A 21,879-nucleotide genomic window follows, 5' to 3' on the forward strand; every position below is an offset into this window, starting at 1 on the left:
GGGGCTGCACCACTTAGTATTGGCCCTCGCTTGTGGGCGCCTCCTCGGTCACATGATAGCATTGCTTAGAGCACTGGATGTTTAACAACAGTAGTAACCAGAAAGTGAGCAGGGTAGTAATACTTGTTAAATGGCATGACAGAAAAGTTGTCTGTCAATAGTGAAAAAAGGAATTGATACTATGGTAGAAAAGAGATGCAAAAAAACGTATACGGTCTGAACAGTACAGGAAGAAGTCTGTTTTGACATAGAGACTGTGAAAAGCTTAGTCTTGGAAATCATTGAGGCAAGATGAAGACAGGAAATTTGACAGAAGAAGCTGAAACCACTGATGATTTTACGTGGTACAAACTTCAAAGTACTTCAAAGAGTTTATCATCAATTCTAACATACTCCAAGCAATCAAAATAGATATAATCATAATTCCTGGAACTTCTGAAATACTTGCACTTAAAAACAAAAACTAGAAGCATCTGTAGTCGCAAGACATGGTTTGTAAAGCAGGAATTAGAATCAGGAATGTATTCAGATGTCAGAATGTAGGTAACTGTTTAGTAATTTGTTTTTATAAGGTCTCACATTTCTCAGATAGTTATTAAGAGGCTCATAATTGTCCACTATGATAAATAGGGTTAATTAACCTCAAATAGATCTTACAAACCAAGGTTTTGAAACCACAACCTTGTTTCAGTTATGATACAAACAGGTATCAACAAAGCAAGGTGACCACAGAATGTATAACTTTTTGTAAGCCATGATCTGGACAAGTGCTCATGGTAGGAGAGTACGGTGTTTTCCCAAAAATAAGACCGGGTCTTTTAGTAATTTTTGCTCCAAAAGACGCATTAGGGCTTATGTTCAGGGGATATTATCCTGAAAAATCATTCTAGGGCTTATTGTCTAGTTAGGTCTTATTTTCAGAGAAACAGGGTAGGACAATTTACTTCTTTGGAAAACAGTTCATTGCTAGTAGTAATGTTTCATTCCCCAACAGGCATTTCACCATCTGCTTTTTTTTTTTTTTTTTTGCTTTTTTAATATAAAGCCAGGAATGATCTCTTCATCTGGATTATGCTGCACATTATGGGAACTTACTGGAGGACACTGAGACAGTTTATCCGCTGCTACCATCTGGACATTGAGGTGTTTAGCTTGAGATTTCCCTCGAGATTTTATTAACCTTTGTAAAACCTGTAAAAGATAAGATTTTTTTAACACAGGGATATCTGCATTCAGGTAAATGACAAGATTCACTACTTTCTCTGGGGCCCTTTTTTATATAGCACACATGGCTTATAATAGATTGAGCTACAAATACAATGGACAAGATTATCTGCAAAATTAATGTTAACATGAATCTCATTTGCAAGCTCTAAAACATAACTAGCATGGAGCTTATTCTGAGTCCTTTTTCAAGGCTACTGGTTAGCATACTTTTTGTTTCATAACTCCTTTGTTTAAAAGAATTGTTGAGAAACCTAAAAAGTGTTTCCTTATGTGAATTATATCTAATATTTACCATCTTAGAAATTAAAAGAATATTCATTTAAAAATTAATAAACCTATTACATGTTAACATAAATTACTTATTTTTATAAAAATAGCCCTTTTTCCAAATCTCTCTAGAGCCAACTGAAGTCTCCTGTTTGCTTCTACATGACTCTGGTATAATGTATGGTTTCATTTGAAATATATGAAGGAAATCTAGCCTTCTACAAATTATGTAGTTGAGAAAAGGAATATTTTAGTAGCTTTTCCAGATAATTGTGAATATTCTTCTTTGTAGTGTAGAAACTACACTAGTTTCTTAGACTAGTTACCATGTGGAATATGAAAGCATATCAGAGAACCTATCTTACTATTACATTAAAATACATTGGTCTATCTTGAAATTGGAATGGATCTTTTATCATGCATGATTTGTAACATCATTCATCAATCGTTTGGAAAATAATGGTTCACTAAGTTCTTCAGTTCTTCCAAAGCTGAGACATTTCATTACAAAATATTAAAACATATTTCTTAATATTATTGATCTCATTAGAAAAGTCTTTATCTGTTGGGAAGTTGCCAAGCTCTCAAAGGTGAATACAAGTTTTACGGAATTCTAATTTTTGTTTGAATGCTTGAGTTTTATCATTTGTAACAAAGGCTGTCAGTTGTTTTCCTTGATGTGACAGACTCGTCTTGTTCCAGAAAATATCTACCAGATACCCAAGTCTGAATAAGCAGAGCCTGTCAGTTGTTCTTTCAAATAAAAATGGTGTTCCGTGAAAAAAGTGTCTAGTTAATTCGTGACTCAAATAATCAGTGCTTATCTTCAACATAAGTAACCTACTTGGGTATATGTAGCTTATATGTACTTCCTGTTTCATTAGAATATTTAAATGGATTGTGCAAGAGTCACAATTGAATAAAATTAAGTACATAGTGGGGAGAATACAGTAACGGCTAGTACTGTCTGGTACGACAGTCATGATTCACACTCAGACCTTTGCAGTTTTACCCACCATTTCTCTTGCACCATCAGTGCAAATGTCAAAACAGTGGAAAGAGTGAAGAATGTTTCATAGTATGGAAATTGTTTTGATCTCATGGACCTTCTGAAAGTGTTTTAGAAACCAGCCTCAGGAACTTGACCACACTTTGAGAATCAGCTGTTCTAAGCCATGAAACTGATAATCATGCTTTGCTCCTATCAATCTTAAAAACTAATATCTCTTTAAACGCTTATGATGGAGAAAGATATAGTCTGTTATAACTGGGAAATAGAGCATAAACACACATTTTAGTAAACTTGGATTACAGAGCAAATACTCGCAAGCCTCCTTACCTTTGGAGAAGAAATCTTCACATACACTATGATCGGGGCCAGGGAAGTTTTACTGAGTTGGGCCGGATGATTAATCGTGTCTGCATCGAGGACTACCAGTTGCAATGTTCTTGCAAGTTCAAAAATCCTTTCGATTTCACTCTGAACTTCCGCTGTAAAAGGTTAAGCAGAGTCTGATTACTTAAAGTACAATATTTTTAGAGCACATTAAGATAAAGCGACATGGCACACTGTTTCTTCAGCAGGAAGGTAGGTAGGTCAGCGGTTAGGTTAATGTTTACAAGCAATAAAACTGATAAAAGCTGTTATCCACAACACCTTGAGAGTTTGGGGAATTCCTCAACCTGCTATGAAATTTACTTCCAGGATAACACTAGGTCTGAGAGTCAAAAGTTTGGGCTCTCTCGGCTGACTTTTGTGCTATAAAACTTTATGAAACCATTTCATAAAAATGTCATAAAATAGAAACTTCAGAGATACGTTTCATGTATTTGGTTCTGACCACTTTACCCCAGCAACCCTCACCAGCTTTCCTTTCACGGGCTTATCTGTGTTTATAGATCACCTATTGGTAAGCCTTCTGGATACCAGAGAGCCTAGGTATGTTTATTAGCAAGCTGAAATACAACAAAATACAGACGTTGAGCGTCTATAACAGCCTTGTCCAAAAACACGCTTCTCATATTTTCCACCAGCAAAAGAGTGGTCCTGCAGTGTTCATGTTTTAAAAGGGCAGTTACCTCTTAGAGGCAGTATGACACAAATCCAAGCTGTAAGACTTATAGAAAACTTACCAAACATCTAAAAATCTGTCTAAACACCAAGAAAATTTCATTCATCTCCTTTCCCACGATCTCTCTAAATCTAAAACAGAACTAACAGAATTTTCTGTGATGATGGAAATATTCTGTGTCAGCGCTGGCCAGCATGATAGCTGCCAATCACATGTGGTTACCAGGCACTTGAAATGCAGCCAGTGTGAATGAGCAACTAAATTTTAAAAATGTAACTTAAAATAGCCAAAAGCTACTGCGCTAGGCAGCACAGGTCTATAAAGCAAAATACGTGACTGCCGTGCCCACTGCTATCTTGAAGGGCCAACCCCATGGGACTCCTGGACGTACAGAATGCCTTTAACTCCCCTGGTGCACTGGCTTTCCTGAGGTTTCTGGAGATGATTTTAACAAGTGTATTCAAGAAAAGCCAAGTCATTGTCTGTCTCACAGTATGTTATGATTAGAGTACTTTTATTTACCTGGATGTCTTTAAAATTAGAGCCCAAACCACTTGAGATACTAGCTTTAAAATATTTGGCCACATGCTATCTGTGACACAGTCTTGCTAAAAGGAAAACAAAAAATCAAACTTAAGCTGATTAAACTTTTAGATCATGCAGTTCATAAGAAACACAGAAATGGACAATCAGATAAACGACACCAATGTAATGCAGTTAGCAAAATTCAGACCGCATCTCTATGGAATAAGTGACCCAGTTTCTTCAAGCAAAAAATTACAAGGAAAAAAACCAAAAAACAGAAAATGATATGAGACTCAGGAACTATAAACCAGTCACAATGTAGAGATTTTATTAGGATCCTGACTCAAGTAATTTATAATGCAAAAATTAATAAAATGTTTATATAGTGTGTATAAAATGTGTGCGTATGTGTATGTATATATGCGTATATATATTAATACACACACACACAGTGGCTGATGGAGATCTAATGATCTTAGAGATGTATTAAGGTATGATAATGGCATTATGGTTATTGTTTAAATTCAAAAAGTCCCTAATGTGTAGAAATACATATTAAAATATTTACAGATATAATTCTGTGATGTCTGTGATTTGCTTCAAAATAATCCACAAATATTTGGAGGACTGGAAATGAAACAAGATTGGCCATGAATAGAAGATAGTTGAAACTGGGTGATGAGTACCCAAGGTTCCTTATACTCTTTACTTTCATATGTACTTGAATTTCCTTTAATAACAATTTTAAAAATAAAAGTGGTATTTTGATAATTCCTTTCATAATGTTCTAAAACATTACTAATAGTATTATTTACTCTAACTCTTCTCTGTTGATCTTAAAATTTTTATTTCAAGTATAACCTTGTTTCTTCTTTGTGCCTTATGTTTTCAAGGCCATTGGCCCCAACAGTCAAGTTATAATCTAAATTAATATTTATTGTAAGCATTAAGAAATGTGATCCACCCACAGCTAATATACTCAATGGCACAGAGCTGTCACCTTTTGCTCTAAGATCAGAAGGATGCCCATCTCGCCACGTTTATTCAACATAGTATTGGAAGTTCTAGCTAGAGCAATTAGGCAAGAAACAGAAATAATTGTAAAGGAAAAAGTAAATATTGTCACTATTTGCAGATGGTATGATATTACAATATATAGAAGACCCTAAAGACACCACCAAAAAAACCTATTAGAACTAATAAATGAATTCAGTAAAGTTGCAGGATACAAAATTAATATTCAGAAATTGGTTGCATTTTTATACACTAATAGTGAACTATCAAAAAGAGAAATTAAGAAAACTTCCATTTACAATTGCATCAAAAAACATAAAATACCTAATAATAAATCTAACGAAGAAGGTGAAAGACTTGTACATGAAAAACTATATGACACTGAGGAAAGAAATGGAACATAAGTAGAAGATATTCTGTGCTCATGGATTGGAAGAATTAGTATGCCCCCGCCCCCACCTCACCCCTGGTTTTTAAGCCATTGTTTCTCAGTATAGTGGTAGGACGCAGCTCCCTGGCCCATGCTGGTATTTTGAGCCTTGCATTCCCCCTGGCTGAGGCAGTCGGTCGCCGGTCAGCTACTGCTCATGGCAGCTTATTTTATTATAAGACCCGGTCTTATCTTAATATAAGACTGGGTAAATAATATAATACAATATAATATGATATAATTAATAGAATACCAGGTCTTGTATTAATTTTTGCTCCAAAAGATGCATTAGAGCTGATTGTCTGGCTAGGTCTTATTTTTGGGGAAACAATATGCTTCATGATTTCAAACTATTTTATAAAGCAATAGTAATCAACAGTGCAGTACTGGCATAAAACAGACACATCAATGGAACAGAGCTGAGAGCCCAGAAATAAACCTATGCACATATGATCAACTAATTTACAACAAAGGCGCAAGAATATACAATGGGGAAAGGAGAGTTTCCAATAAATGGGGTCGGGAACACTGGACAGCCACATGCAAAAGAATAAAACTGGACCACTATGTTACACCATACACAAAAATCAACTCAAAATGGATTAAAGATGAATGTTAAGACCTGAAACCATAAAACTCCTAAAAGGAAACAGGCAGTAAGCTCCTTAACATTGGTCTTGGTAATTTTTTTTCTTTAATTTGACACCAAACACAAGACAAAGCAAAAATAAAGAAGTGGAACTACATAAAATTTAAAAAGCTGCACAGCAAAGGAAACCAACAAAATCTGAAAGGGAGAAAATATTTGCAAATATATCTGATAAGGGATTAATATCCAAAAGCAGTAATAAACTCATACAACTCAATAGCAAAAAAAAAAAAATCTGATTAAAAAATGGGGAGAAGACTTGAATATTTTTCCACAGAAGACATACAGATAGCCAGCAGGTATATTAAAAGATGCTTAATATCACTAATCATCAGGGAAATGCCAATAAAAACTGTAATGAGTTACCACCTCATATCTGTCAGATGGCTATTATCAAAAAATCAACAAATAACAAGTGTTGGTGAGGACGTAGGAAAAAAAGAATCCTTGTGCACAGTTCATGGGATTATAAATTGGTTCAGCCATTATAGAAAATAGTATGGAGGTTCTTCAAAAAAATAAAAATACAATAACTATATAATTCAGCAGTTTCACTTGTGTGTATTTTTCCAAAGGAAATGAAAACACTAATTTGAAAAAGATATCTGCACCCCTATGTTCACTATAGCATTATGTACAACAGCCAAGACATGGAAACAACCTAAGTGTCCATTGATAGAAGAGTGGATAAAGAAAATGTGTTATATGTAGATACTTGATATTTAGCCACAAAAAAAGAGTGAAATTTGACATATATGACATGGCTGGACCTTGAGGGCATTACGCTAAGTAAAGTAAGACAGAGAAAGACAAATACTGTATGATCTCACTTATACGTGGAATCAAAACAAAAACAAAACCGAACTAACTCATAGGTACAAAGAACAGATTGGTGGTTGCCAGAGGCAGAAGGGAGGAGGTGGGGAAAACGTGTGAAGGGGAATCAAAAGGTACAAACCTAGTTACAAAATGAGCCCTGGGGATGTAATAAACAGCATGGTGACTATAGTTAATAGCACTGTACTGCACATTTGAAAAATGCTAAGAGAATAGATCTTAAAAGTTGTCATCACAACAATAAAAATTGTGTAATGTGTGACAGATTTTAACTAGACTTATTGTGGCGGTCATCCCACAATATATACGAATTTGAGTCATCATATTTCACCTGAAACTAATATGTTATGTGTCAGTTATATCCCAATAAAAAATTTGATCTGAAAGATTTTCATTTGTGTACTCAATTACTATTCACACAGTCACAGAATCCCACACCTTAAATATAACTTCATGTGTGCAGAGGTTTGAAGATAATTTTTTTTATTGATTATAAATGTAATACATGTTCATTGTATAAAATGGAGATAATAAACATTAAAAAATCCATTATATTATGTATCCAGATTACTTTTAATATGTGCCAATATATATGTATCATGCATATACAATATACAGAGGGTGCCAAAAAAGTATACCCATTTTAAGAAAGGAAAAAGCTGTTAAAATTGTAATAATATATACTGATAACAAAAGACGAATACAAGTCCTGTATACATTTTTTTGGCACTCCTGGTATATGTGTATATATACACATGCATATATATTTATATCTAGTATTCTTACATATACAAATATCTCACACTTGGTAAACTAAGGGGGAAAGTGTGATACTTTAAAAGATTTTAAAATGACTTTTCAGAATCCCAATGCAATATATTAATAAATAAACCTTAAGAAAAGAAAACTGTTAAATTCTGAAGAAAATACTTTTAACTTCAAGTAAAAATGATGATTTCAAAAAGAAATGTATCCATACTAGGGATTTTCCTTTGACAGAGTACATCATGCTCAGAATTTATTTCAAAAAAGAAATGCGATCTACTTCCCTGATATTCATTTCTGAGACTGAGAAGAGGGCATGTGGATTTATTTCTGGGTTTTCAATTCTATTCCATTGGTCTGTGTGTCTGTTTCTTTGCCAATACCTTATTGTTGTGGTGCAGCTGCTATGGAAGGCAGTGTGGGGGTTCCTCAAAAAATTACGAATAGAATTACCGTATGACCTAGCAATCCCACTCCTGGGTATCTACCCAAAAAATCAAAAAACATTTATCCATAAAGACACATGTGCTCCAATGTGACCTGCAGCTTTATTTACAGTGGCCAAGACATGGAAACAACCAAAGTGTCCTTTAATAGATGATTGGACAAAGAAGATGTGATATATATACACAATGAAATACTACTCTGCCATAACAAAAATGAAATAGTGCCATTTGCGACATGGATGGATCTTGAGATTATTGTTTTAAGTGAAATAAGTCAGACAGAAAAAGCAGAGAACCATATGATTTCACTGATTTGTGGGATATAAAACTGAAAGGAACAAGACAAAGAAAGAAACAAAAACTGATAGATATAGACAATATTTTAGTGGTTACCAGAGGGTAACGGGGGAGGACGGTGGTAGATGAGGGTAAATGGGATCAAATATATGGTGATGAAGGAGAACTGACTTTGGGTGGAGATCACACAATGTGATATATAGATGACATATTACAGAATTGTACACTTGAAACCTATGTAACTTTACTAACCATTGTCACCCCAATAAATTTAAAAAAAAATGAAGAAGTGGGCATAAAGTCAGTTAGGTCCTTTAGAATTGTCCTAACTAGTGGAAGATGCATCTTGAAGATGAGGCAACCCATGCACCTGTCCACATTCCACGATCCCTTATACCCATTGAATTAAAACCGGTTCTCACCAAATGAACAATACTTCTGTCTGTGCTCTTTATCTCAGATGTCTAAAAGCAATACTCAGGAACAATCATCATGTCCAAGACAAGAAAGAAAGGAAATTAGCTTGTTTAGGAAGAGGTTTCTATAATCAATGCTGTACAGAGAGAGGAGGTTGTTCCTTTCCTTGTAGCCCGCTGGGGTACATCTAACTGGTCAGTTAGGAAGTTCTAATATCTGTTATACAGTGGTAATTCCAATGCCATTTTCATAATCACTAAGCACAGAACTCTAATTTTGACACATGCTTCCCTTGTCTTAAAAAAGGAAACCTGTAAAGCCCTCTCTAAGCACCTCTTCCTTTCCCCAAGCCCAGTAAACTCTGCTTCTGTGCTTGCAATCCCAGGCGCACAAGTGGCTTGGGGCAGAAACTAGGTTTCATCATTTCACAGGGCTGTGTGAACCTTGGAGTCTTAAGTCTGCTTATCTATAAAGTGGAAATGAGGATGAAATGGATCAACATTAAAGTACCTACCTATTCCAGTGCCTGGCCCATAGAAAATACTATTAAATGTCAAGTATTGTTTTGTACCACTTACTGTTAACATTTATCTCACTGTATGTCAATGATGGGATTAACATCTTTTCCAACAGGCTGTTGACCAAAAACTGGGAACAACACAGTTACTTCTATGGCTTCCTTCAGTACAGTACCTAGCTGGCCCTCAAAAAAGTGTGTTAAAAGAAAGTTAAATAAGACAATGAGGTGATTAAAAAAAAAAAGTGTAGTAGGTAAAAGCTGCGGTTGTAGAAAAATGTTATTAAATCAATCTTTAAAAAAGCAAATAATGAATTTGACTACCAAAACATATTTAGATGAAGTGAAGTATTCCCTATGGGTAGAGATACTGCTAGAACTGGGCCCTCAGAGCAATGTTGTAGAATAAAAAGTGTGCTGATTTCTCAAGACAGACACAGCTATCAAGATAATGGATAGGTCAAAAGATCTACGAGTCCCATATGTTTCACATTTATTTGCGAGACTAATATCATAGCCTTCTATGATCAGCCCTTCATTCTCAATAAATTATTTGTTTTCTCCCTCCCTAAGAGAAGGCAGATAGATGGTCAAGGTAATTTCTGTTGATCTATCTGAAGTTCACTCTTTCCCCTGTTATCTCCATTCTTGTATTGAGCCTATCCAGTGAGGATTGACTGACTGATTTACTAGTTATTAAACTTTTCAGGTCTAAGATATGTCTCTTCTTTATTAGATCTAAATTTATACCTTACCTCCTTTAGTTATTGAGTAAAAAAGAATTATATAAGCTATGCACTGTATTCGGAAAATTAGAAATAAAACTACTAGCAGCCATCATTGAATGATCTACTGTATACCAACAAACTATATCATGTGCTTCTCACAATTATCCTAAGAGGTATATTCTGAATATTCCCTTTTTGAGTGGGAAATGGACTCAAAGACTGAATCTGCTAGTTTAAAATCAATAAGAATAGGAAACACCTAAGAAAAGCAAGAATAATAAAAATAAAAGCAAAATGTACAAAACAAGACAGAAAAAATGGTAGTACTATGACTAATGTTAAGGAATAGCATATACACATACACATATACTGACATACGTGGAGTACTAAAGTTTCAGTTTTATACGTTATAACTTCAACATGTTTCCTATACCACAGAGTCCACATAACTCACATAGCATGTTACTTAGCATATTATTGGCAGAGGAAGGGGGTGGTCCTCTGACCATTCTCCTACCTGCTATATATTATATATATATATATATATATATATATATATATATATAATTTTTTAAATTACCTATGTCCTGGCACTACCATAAGAAAAACTACACATTCTCATAGTTACAAAGAATTAGTTAATATATAACACACACATTCCCCTTGTCTACAAACTATTAGGAAGTGTTTGCATGCTGAGTTTCCTAGGAGTCCAGATGAAAGGTGGTCGGTATGGATCACCAGTCCATTCTCTGGGGTCTGTCCCACGGCCACCTTCCATATGGGACAGGGACTCCTCCCTCCGCCTCTCCCTGCATTATTGGAGTAACGCCTGTCAGGATGGAAATGCCCCATCAGGGAAGTCAATGGATTTTGCCAGTCTTTATCTCCCTAGACCTCTAGCATATGGACCACTAAGACACTCTTTCTCTCTCCTCAGGATATTTCTCTTCCATACTTATACTGCTCTGGCCACTGCTTTGTATTCCTTCTCAAGATTCTTCTTTCCCTGCCACCCCAAAAATGCTGGTTCTCTTCAGGGTTCTGGGCTTGTCTTACCCTTCTTCTTTCACTCACTTCTCTGGCTACATGTGTAAACGAATGGCTTCCAAAAATAAAGTACAGTCCATCCTTGTTATTTGTGGATTTTGTACTTGCAAATTTGCCTGCTAGCTAAAACTTATCTGTAAACCCCAAATCAATACTTGTGGGACTTTTGCAATCACTCAGGGACGTGCGCACAGTGGCAGACAATTGGAGACCCCAATGCACACGTCAGCCGAGGTCAAACAAGTTGACTTCCTGCCTTCTTGTTTCAGCTCTCATGCTATATATAAAGTGTCCTTTGTATGGTTTATTTAGCGCCATGTTTTTTCTCGTGTGTGTGTGTGTGTGTGTGTGTGTGTGAGAGAGAGAGAGAGAGAGAGAGAGAGAAAGAAAGAGAGAGAGAGAGAGAGAGAGAGAGAGATACAGATTGAAACAGCCCCCAAGCATAGTGCCAAAATGCTGTCCAGTGTTCATAAGTTCCGGAAGGCTACAATGGGGTAAAATATGTGTTAGCTAAGCTTTGTTCAGGCATGAGTTATAGAGCTGTTAGCTGTGAGTTTAATGTTAATCAACAATATATATGTATTAGATAAAGTCTTTAAACAGAAACATGCGAAAAACAAGGTTATATATTGATCAGTTGATGAAAATGTTATGGCCAGAGGCTTGCAGGAAATAGTGCGCTCTTCTAAGGGAAATAAGCCTACATTTCCCCTGGAAGCAATGGCTCAGTATTTGCTAGTGTTCACAGGGACTTTATAAAACAAAACTACCATGAATAATTTTTAAATTTATTTAAAATTTTTATTTGCTGCCAATTTTTTTGTTTTTCTATTTTCCTTTTTTTTAAAAAATGAAAGTTTATTGGGGTAACAATTGTTAGTAAAGTTACATAGGCTTCAGGTGCACAATTCTGTAATACATCATCTATGTATCACATTGTGAATATTGAGAATCGCCTGCATCTTAAGCCCTGTCCTCTCAGTTGAGTTCCAGATCTGTATATACGATTCCCTGCCGGATATCTGAATGCTCCATAACCCTGCAAATTCAACAGGTTTACAAATATTGCCATGCTCTTCCTATCCCAGTCCTCAGTCCACTACTTCAAACAAGCTCCTCATCCTAAACCCCTTACCCTTAGAATCACACCATCAATCATCTACTTTCTCAAGGCAAAAGGCTGGAAATCATGCTGGAGTTTTCTCCTGTGTGTTCCACATTCCACAGAAGGCCAAGTCCTGACTCTCATCTCTGGGTTCCTTTCATTGTCCTCATTCCCTCTGCCACTGTCTTTTTTCCGGCCTCTCTTATTCTCCAACTTGAATGATAACAAAATCCTCCTAAGTGACCTCCCTGTCCAAGTCTTGCCCCATCCCCATCCTGCCGACACGGATCTCCGAAAGGTACCAGTGTTTTGGCACTGAGTGCACTATTTCCGAAGCTGCTTTCACAGAATCCTAATTTTTTGCATCCCACTCTTGCCCTGATCCATTATCTGCTCCTTCTATCTGTCAGTGATCCTTCTATATAACACAAGGAACATCATGTCACCTGTCTGCTTTCCTACAGCTTCCTATCACTCCCACTGGTAGGTCTACAAAATCGCATCTGATCAACATATCAGACATGTTCCTGCCTCAGGGCCTCTACACTTACAGTTCTCTCTGCCCGGAATTCTCTTCTTGGCTGCAAGCCTAAAGAATTCACAACATAAATCATTCTGCTAAATGTCACATCCTCAGAGAGGTCTCCCTTGACCTCTCCCTGTAAAATCGCACCCTTCTCAGCTCTGCTGTCCCTTGGCCTGCTGATTCTGGGACTCATGAACCACTGACAGACTATATCTGTCTACATCGACATCTATTAGCTTCTGTCCACGTCTTCCTGGTGAAACGAGCTCTATGAGAGCGTGGACTTGGTGTCCTTCACGTCTGGGTCCCCAGCATAATGTCTAGCACATGGTTGGAACTCAAGTATGTGTTACATGGATGACAAATGCCTAAAAGCCCTACATGGTTCCGCAATGCCTGAAGGATGAGCTCCAAGTTCCTTAATATCTTCTCCTGCCGATCTCCGGTGTCATCTCCCACCTCCCTGTTTTCAAAACCATACAGTCAACCAAAGTAAAGCATCCATGTTTGCCAGAAGCCTCGTGATTTAAATCTCTATCACCTCTTTCCCTTCTTTCTTGGCTAACCCCTATCATGCTTCCAGTCTCAGCTCAGGCTTCGCTCCTTGGAAAAGCCTTTCCTGGTGGCCTGCGTCCTCCTGCAGCATTTGCTCTTTACCATCCAGCTGAATGCACGACCACTTCTCTCACCACCCTCTATTTCAATGGGCTGTGAACTCCTTTGCCTTGTGGCTTCACTGAGCTCCCTGGGTTCAGGGGCTTCATCCCACCCATCTTTGTTCCCAGGCTTTAGCATGTCATTCACTGTCTAGTGTATGCTCAATAAAGTATGTGGAATGGATGAGTCAATTACAAATAATATATAGGGTAGTTACAAAGAGCCTTGGCAATCTAAATGCATCTGTCACGCCTTTGATGAAACCGACGAGTCTACACAAATCAATTGAGTTTGTTGCAATGAATTGAATCAGTGAAATGAGCAAAATGTATGGGAAGCTTTTTCAGGGTCACAGGTGATAAGGATATAAAATCACTATAAAAATGTATGATCACATTTCCCTCCCAGTATATTTCTAAAGCTGTATTACTGAGGTTTAGTCAATGAGGGCTTGTTAGGGGAAGAACAAAACTTGAGTTCTTTAAAGTATTATACTCATGTGTATCTGTATAAACAGATAAAGTTTATTAACATTTTCTGTATTATATACTATATAATGCACTTCAAAGTAAACTAAAAACTTCTATGTTAAAAGCCAGTCTCTCAAAGGATTTATATATCTAACTTATAAATAGAAAAAAAATAAATAAAACAAAGCTCTCACACAGCCTGAGAAAGTTTCTTTTATAAAAACAGCAACCTAACAACCCAGTATAAGTCACATGTATAACAGCAATTAACCTTAAATTATGAGAACATGCCAAAAAGAGGAAATAGCTGCCTAAGGGTCTCATTTGATCAAATTAACACATGTTAATAAATAGTATCCAAACACAACCATGTAAGCACGTCACTAAAATCTCTACACTGTTTTTACAAAAAATAAATAAATAAAAATACAACCATGTAAGCACGTCACTAAAATCTCTACACTGTTTTTACAAAAAATAAATAAATAAAAATACATCTGATATCAATCAGTGGACAATGACCAGGAATTGACTTCATCTTTTATCAGGCTCAAGACGCGCACACATACCACTCTATCCGAATACGATATAGTTATTGATAGACTTCGACTGTAAAGGGATTTGGGATAATAGCAATTATGGAGGACACACTATGCTTAATCCTGACAATAATTCTACAAGGTAGTTATTATCTCTCATTGTTTGTTTAGATGAGAAAACTGGGCCTTAAGGAGGTTAATGAATTTGCTCAGGGTAACACTGATGCAAAGCCAGGAATTTTTAGAGTCTGTAGACACCAAAGCTCACGTTAGTGAAAACAAACCACAAGCAAAACATTAATGCTGACAGCCTGTGGAATTTTTAACTCAAAACTATCATAACACATCCTTCCATCCCACGAAATCGTTAAGACTGTAACACTAGCTACTGGCAACACGTGTCTGTTTCTTCTCTGCTTGATGACACATGGAATTATCATCTAGATGGATCTTCTCATGGGCGGCCTCAGGAGAGAAAGGTTTAAATAGCTTACGTTCATCAGTAGCACCCACACTTACCTAAGCTTGACCTTGTGTTGGATCTTTCTATGATTGCGTGCTTACTGGGGTTGTTTAACACTGAGCGTTTGGCCAGCGAGATGTCAGCAGTGACCCTTGTGATGGATATCCTGTTGGGGAAAAGGTAACAGAAGACCCTGAAATTATTAATCAAATAAAAAGGAACAGAAATGCATGCCCAAAATTCATCCACATAAGTATGAAGTGTATGTAAAGGGACCATATTTTCAATCCAAAAAATGTTAGGGCCCTTGTTGACTTTTTTTTTTTTTTTTAATCCTGCACTACCTAACTTAGCATTCATTTGTTGCTTGGTAAGTGCTAGGTATATACTAAGGATTATCTCATTACCTGGATTACCTCGTTAAATCACCCCCAAATCTCTGGCACAGAGTTTTATCATAATTCCACTTTTGGTGATGAAGAAAATGAGCCGTAGGGCAGATTATTTATTCAAGACTCCATATTTACTAAAAATGGTGAAGCTGGGATTTGAAGCCAGATGCCTGAGAGCCTATATTCTCAGCCCCTGTGTTACAGACCTTCCTGGTAAAATGGCGCTGTGATAGACGTGAAGAATAAATAGGAACAAGACAAACATGGTTATCTGTCAGAGAGCTAAGACTTAATGGCAGAGATGGGGAATAAATAAGAAAATAAATTAATAAAAAAAAGATGAAGATGACTGTTGTGTAGAGAACACAGAGGGTGTATGACAGGCACTAATGAGTTAGGGAGGTGATTTTAGATACCGTGTTTCCCCCCAAAATAAGACTTCACCGGAAAATAAGCCCTAGCATGATTTTTCAGGATGAGATCGCCTGAACATAAGCCCTAATGCATCTTTTGGAACAAAACTTAATATAAGACCCGGTCTTATTTTGGGGGAAACACAGTAGGATAGAAGTGAAAACAACAAAATTTGGAAGCTGAAAAGAGCAAATGACTAAGACAGAAGACAGCCAAATAGACCAGCCAGCAGCAGGAAAAGGCTTAGAGCAAAAGAGAAGGGTCACAATATCTCTGAAGAGGAAGGTGAGGGGGACGGATGAGAAACAGGAGTTTTGGTGAAAAGTGTTTCACAGTTAGAGCCCTCCACCTCCCCTCTGCTACATAAAGCCGCCAGGTGATCGCCCTTTCCCTGTGAGGTATAAGGCCTCTGGTTTAGTCTCCACAGGCAATAAAACAGAGGGCTTCTGTGCAGGGGACCCTTGGCAGAGCAGGGACAGAGAATACATGCTATTTGGAAAAGAAAGGATTCTAAATGGGGTATTTGACCATCAAAGAGAAAAGACCCAAAGATAATGGCAGTGGTGGTTTTCTATGAAGATTGTCTTGTAAGGTTGTCCTACAGGGAAGCACAAAGTTGATAATCTCCACCTATGAGCCCAGAATTTCTAACTGATTATTTCTTGCCCTATCCTTAACTTTGAGCACAGCAGTGAACAGCAGTGTTCATCTTAGGACAATCTCTCACATGAGAGACCAAAACAAATGGAAAAATCATCTGCTAATAACATTCAAAGTTGAAAGCTAAGAGATGAGTATATCGAGGAAAATAGAATAAATTTCTATTTGAAAACTCAGAACAATGAAGAGTTTTTGGAAATTACATAACAGTAGAATCGAAAATTCAAAAGAAGGGCTAAAAGATAAAGTTAAGGACATCTTCTACAGAGTAAAACAGAAATGACAAAGATGGGAAATCAGGTAAGAGAGGTACAAAATTAGAGAATTACCCAGAAGGTTCAACTTCCAAATAACAAGGAGAGAGAGAGACAGAGAGAGAGAGACAGAGAGAGAGAATAAAGAAAAGGACAGGAAACTAAAAAAGATAATTCTGGAATTAAGAGTCTGATTTACCAAATTGAAAGTGTCCGGCACAAAGGCTGCAAGTTCTACTTCAAGACATGTTCTTATAAATTTCATGACACTGGGGACAAAGAAAAATCTAAAAGTTTCCAGAGGAAAAGGCAGGTTCCATACAAAAGGCCAGTAAATGAAATGTTTTGTCTTTTCACAGTAACAATGGAAGCCAGAAGATAATGGAACAAAAAGCCTTAAGAATTCTGAGGGCAAATTATGCCAATCAGAATTCCACTACCATTTCAACTACCAATTAAGTGGGAGTGTTGGTTAAAGACATTTTTAGGCTCAGGGTCTCAAGGAGTTTTTCCGTACTCTTTCTAGGGGAACTACTGGAGGATGTTGTTGACTAAAACGGTGGTGTAAATCTTGAAAGAGATCAAGGGAACTAGGAAAAAAGGGCTCCAGCCCAAAAGGCAAGTGACCACAATCCCAAGGAAAATAATAAGGGATGTCCCAGAAGAACAAATGTGCACCCAGCCAAGAGAGAAACCATCTAGACAGGGGGAGGCCAGAATGCTCCCAGACAGAGGCTCAGAAAAATAAAGCTGAGAATCTATTTTGAGGAGATTTGGAAAATCAGGGGAGAATCTGGGTCTGACTTAGTGCCAAAAAAATGTATACACATTTTAAGAAAGGGAAAAACTGTATTAATATATACTGATATCAAAAGATGAATACAAGTCACATTTGACTTCTGCAATTACAAAAGGTGCTCAAAGTGGTTGCCATCAGCGTCCAGACACTTTGGATTAGAGTGAACTACTGCTTGAGCAACGGTGACCAAAGTCTTAACATCTCTTAAAATGTGTATACTTTTTTTGGGCACCGTCGGTATATCTATAAAGCAAGTGTAAAAATAAAATGAGTTATGTCATAGTAACCACAAAGAAAATACACACACAAAACTAATTATAGTGTATGACATGGCCCATTTAAATATTATTTACATGATTCTAATACATACTAAAAATAGAGCCAGCCAAAATCATGACTTAACTATAGGGAGGTTGGAAGAAGAGGTGCATGTGCAGGTGCATGTGTGAGACAGAGGAGGAATGAATATGCATAAGAGAGCTACATGTTCTTTATGGCAGGAAGTCAACAGATAACACCCAACACTCAAAACTCAAGTAGCAAATGAAGCATATTATTTAGACATAAGAAGTAAATACCAAAAGATAGAGCTACCGTGTTTCCCAGAAAATAAGACCTAGCTGGACAATCAGCTCTAATGCGTCTTCTGGAGCAAAAATTAATATAAGACCCTGTCTTATTTTACTGTAATATCAGACCAAGTCTTATAATATAACATGATATAATACTGGGGAAACAGGATAATACAATTAAAATTAGCTATCGTCTGGAGAACAGTGCATTCAGTAAAGTGTGAAAAGGGATTACTGGCTTTTGCAAAAAAATTAAATATATATATATTTAATTTTTTTATATTTATCTATATAAAAAAATGATCCTTTATGGCATACAGTTAGTTCCATGAGTTGGGACCATTCATAGAGTTCTGTATCTACCATCACGTTCGTGATGCAAAATAGCTCCTTACCTCCCAAATTCCCTTGTGCTGCCCCATCTGTGGTCCATCCCTCCTCCTACCTCACCCCTGGCAACCACCAAGCCATATTGGTATTGTGGGCAGGGTGTTCTAGGCAGAGGGAAGAGTGAGTACCTGCAAGGCTGGTATTATACTAGCACAGTTGAGTGGGACCCAACACTGCTGGTGACCAGAAACTGGGTTTGTGCCTGGACTGTTCCTAACGAGTCCTGGACACTCACTGGGAGGCAGGCTGCCCTGTGATGGGCACCATCCTGGGGAAACCGTGGTGACAAGACAGAGAAAATCTTCTCAGGAGCGTCTCCCCATCAGCCTGGAGGAACCAATTCTGCAGAAGGAAGGGTTTCTTCTTTGTCCCACATGCTTTGTCCATTCTGAATATGGTTTTGCCCAGCTGGGGTTCCACTGATCTGCTTTGTACTCTGGGGTTCCACTGATCTGCTTTGTACTCTGTGTGTAGATGGGCCACTATCCTATTCTAACTCCTTAAGTTATGCTTTAGGAATTGTCATTACTTGAGGTTCTGTCCAAAAAAAAAAAAAAAAAAAAAAAACAGAACAAAAAACCCCAGACCTTTAAAATCCTAAAGTCAAAATTCTGGGGACAATTCAGTTTAGAGGAGTGGTTCTCAATCCTCCTGGCACATGAAAATTGCCTTATAATTTTTTAAAGTTACATTAGGTCCCACCCTAGAGATTTGGCTTCAATTAGTCATGGGTGGGACATAAGCCTTTGGTTTTCTTTTTTTTTTTTTTTTTTGCTTTAAAACTGTTGTAGGTGATTCTAATATGCAACCAAGGTAGATAACCACCAGTTTAGAAGTCGTCTCACATCTAAGTAACTTTCCCACAAAATAAAGTGACGTAATGTTTCCCAGGATTTATTGATTTCCAGTAAGATGGTTTTATACAAGATGCAACATCTACAGCAACCCCGTATGGAATCTCGGGACTTCAATGCTAAGTAAGAGCTGATGTTTTCAAAACACTGGGGAGGACAGCGAATTCATCCCTAATGGTAGCTTTCCCCAACTTCCTTGTAATCTACCTGTCATTGCCCTACAAGGTGAATTGGGAAATTGCTTTGTTTACATGACACGGTTAGGGTGGATCCGATTTAAATGGGCTACTCTATGGCACACAACAGAAATGACAGTGATTTATCATCTTGTCTTTGACCTGACACACTTAAAACACTATTTTAACAAGTAGGATCATGATTCTGATAACTCTCCAGAGATTCAGCAAATGAACTTAACTAGGTATAAGAACAGAAAAGAATTCTTAGGAGAATCTTTTCATCACTGATGCTTCCTTTGATATTTTCTCCCTCTTGGACTTTATTTATGTCTTTAACAAATGAGTTTATTTAATAGACAACTAAGGCATAATTCACTTTTCCCTTTTAGAATTACATGTCTATTTAGAATTAGACACGCCTGATGCTTTTGATGAATTTTTACTCTCCATTGCTGTCTTATCTTGCCCAAAGCAAAGGCATGTAATGATTCAGTTATTCTGAATGTTTTGTTATAGGTTAACAAGAAACAAAAACCAGTTAAATTGTTTGCATGACTTTTTGAAATTCTTTCTGCCTTATGGATGCTATTACTTCCTTTGAGGATCTTTAATTGGTGATCAGAGGCCCAGAATGTTGAACTCCATCTCTATGAGTCAAGATAAGTGAAGGCAGTCCACTAATAAAGCCATATAGACATTCCTTTTGGCCAGAAACAAAAGACTGATACAACATTCATTTATTTTGTTTATGTGTTCCTTCAGTGAAATCAGTCTGGATGGCCGATACTTTAGAACATGGGTCCAAAATACACTCTATGGCTGGAATCTATCTTCCAAATTCAAAACTTACTCAGACTTAAATGGAAGAGGTAAGTCAGGAAATTCCATCTCATTTCCCCCTCTTTGACATTTAAGAAAGGGCAGTGGGTTAACTCAGTCATGGAAAGCAGAGTGCCTATTCTAGCAGAATTTTCTGGGTATGCACGCTCATGTAGATAATTCCAAATTCTGATACATGACAGAGCCAAGAATAAAAAAGTGAAAGTTAAATGGGACCAATTAGAGGCACACCTTTTATACTTGGCTGGAGCCTGACAGCCGTGGGCCAAGCCAAAGGTCCAAGGACCAAGCTGTGTTTCCTGGCACCAAATAAAATATATTTCATAAAGCTATGGAAAACAAAACCATCTAACGAGGAGCATTTGGTTAGGTAGACTTTGATTATAAAATCTTTTAATACCTTGAATTCTGTTTTCCTTTTTCTGTCTTGTTCAGTCCTTTGCTTGATTTTTAACTAACAATATTTGTCTTGCTATAAAAGTTTCTCTCCTTGTCCTTTGCCTCTCCTGTCAAAGTCAACATAAATTAGAAATAGCTGTAGAGGCAGATGTGGTCAAGGGCAAAAATCTAAAAGAACACGGAAACCTACAGATACCGTCTATTCTACTTGCATTGTTAGGATGGGAGGAGGAAAGGAATGTGGAGAAGAGAGACACCACATTTATCTCGTGAAAAATACAGAAATATTTGCTAGCCCTGTAGATTCCCATGTCCCCTATAATCTACTCTTCAGTTAAATTCTGAAGTTTCCATTTTAGACTCCTACCATATCTTTGATGCTTCAGAAGTTGGCTTAACCTTTACTATGGCGCTCACCGGTTATTTGATTCAAACATGCCTCTCAACAGACTACAAATAAACTCCACAAAGCCAAGGTCCTTGCCTGCTTTGGCTCCTCACAATGCCTGGCATGTAGAATATGCTCAATACATATTTGTTGAAGCAAGTTGACGGGAGAGGGGAGGGAGAGGAAAAGGATTAAGTCTAAGACATTTATCATGCCAAACGTATGTATCATGTCTACATAGCCCCGGCTTTGTTATCAGTCACTCTCTGACTATACTTGACTTGAAAACCTCTAGGTGACACAGGTTGCTGTGTCACACCTTGATGTCACACACTTTACACCCTCTGCTGGGCATGCCCTTTCTCTTCCTAATCCACTTGGTGAAACCTTAGGTACCATGTAAAAACCCTTCCAGGATGCTGACATCCCTAAGTCAGTGTTAATCCTTCCTCCCTTTATGCTACCTGTACCTGGACACACATCGGCCGAGCTGTCCTTTCATTCACTTTATATTTTACTGCTTGAGGTTTCAACTTATGGTTTACACCTGAGTTCCTTATAGGCAAACACCATGAGTAGCTTCAACATCTCTGCGTTTCTCCAGTGGGGAGTACACAGCAGACATTTATTCAACATTCATCCATTCATTATTCACACTGAGCATAGTTCTTAGGCACTGAGAACACAACAGTTCACAAAAGAGATTAAAAAACCCCTGCCTTCATGGAGTTTATATT

General features: G+C 37.3%; 2 protein-coding genes across 25 annotated transcripts in view; one reads left to right on the forward strand and one right to left on the reverse strand.

Moving 5' to 3' along the window:
• NSUN6 (NOP2/Sun RNA methyltransferase 6) overlaps positions 1-2,273 on the forward strand; it is a 61,196-nt gene extending 58,923 nt beyond the window's left edge. For all 13 annotated transcript variants that reach the window (XM_081053507.1, XM_081053506.1, XM_081053500.1 and 10 more), the window contains one exon: positions 1,046-2,273. The gene's annotated coding sequence lies outside the window, so the exon portion shown is untranslated. The remainder of the gene's footprint in view (positions 1-1,045) is intronic.
• Positions 1-21,879, reverse strand: part of CACNB2 (calcium voltage-gated channel auxiliary subunit beta 2) — a 332,881-nt gene that overhangs the window by 5,361 nt on the left and 305,641 nt on the right. For all 12 annotated transcript variants that reach the window (XM_081053388.1, XM_081053383.1, XM_081053392.1 and 9 more), the window contains 3 exons: positions 15,058-15,167; positions 2,834-2,985; positions 1,096-1,191 (listed from right to left, as the gene is read on the reverse strand). In XM_081053388.1, coding sequence (XP_080909514.1) covers positions 1,096-1,191; positions 2,834-2,985; positions 15,058-15,167 — 358 coding nt within the window. The remainder of the gene's footprint in view (positions 1-1,095; positions 1,192-2,833; positions 2,986-15,057; positions 15,168-21,879) is intronic.

Source organism: Rhinolophus hipposideros (assembly GCF_964194185.1).
Source record: "Rhinolophus hipposideros genome assembly, chromosome: 1".
NCBI classification, from domain to species: domain Eukaryota; kingdom Metazoa; phylum Chordata; class Mammalia; order Chiroptera; family Rhinolophidae; genus Rhinolophus; species Rhinolophus hipposideros.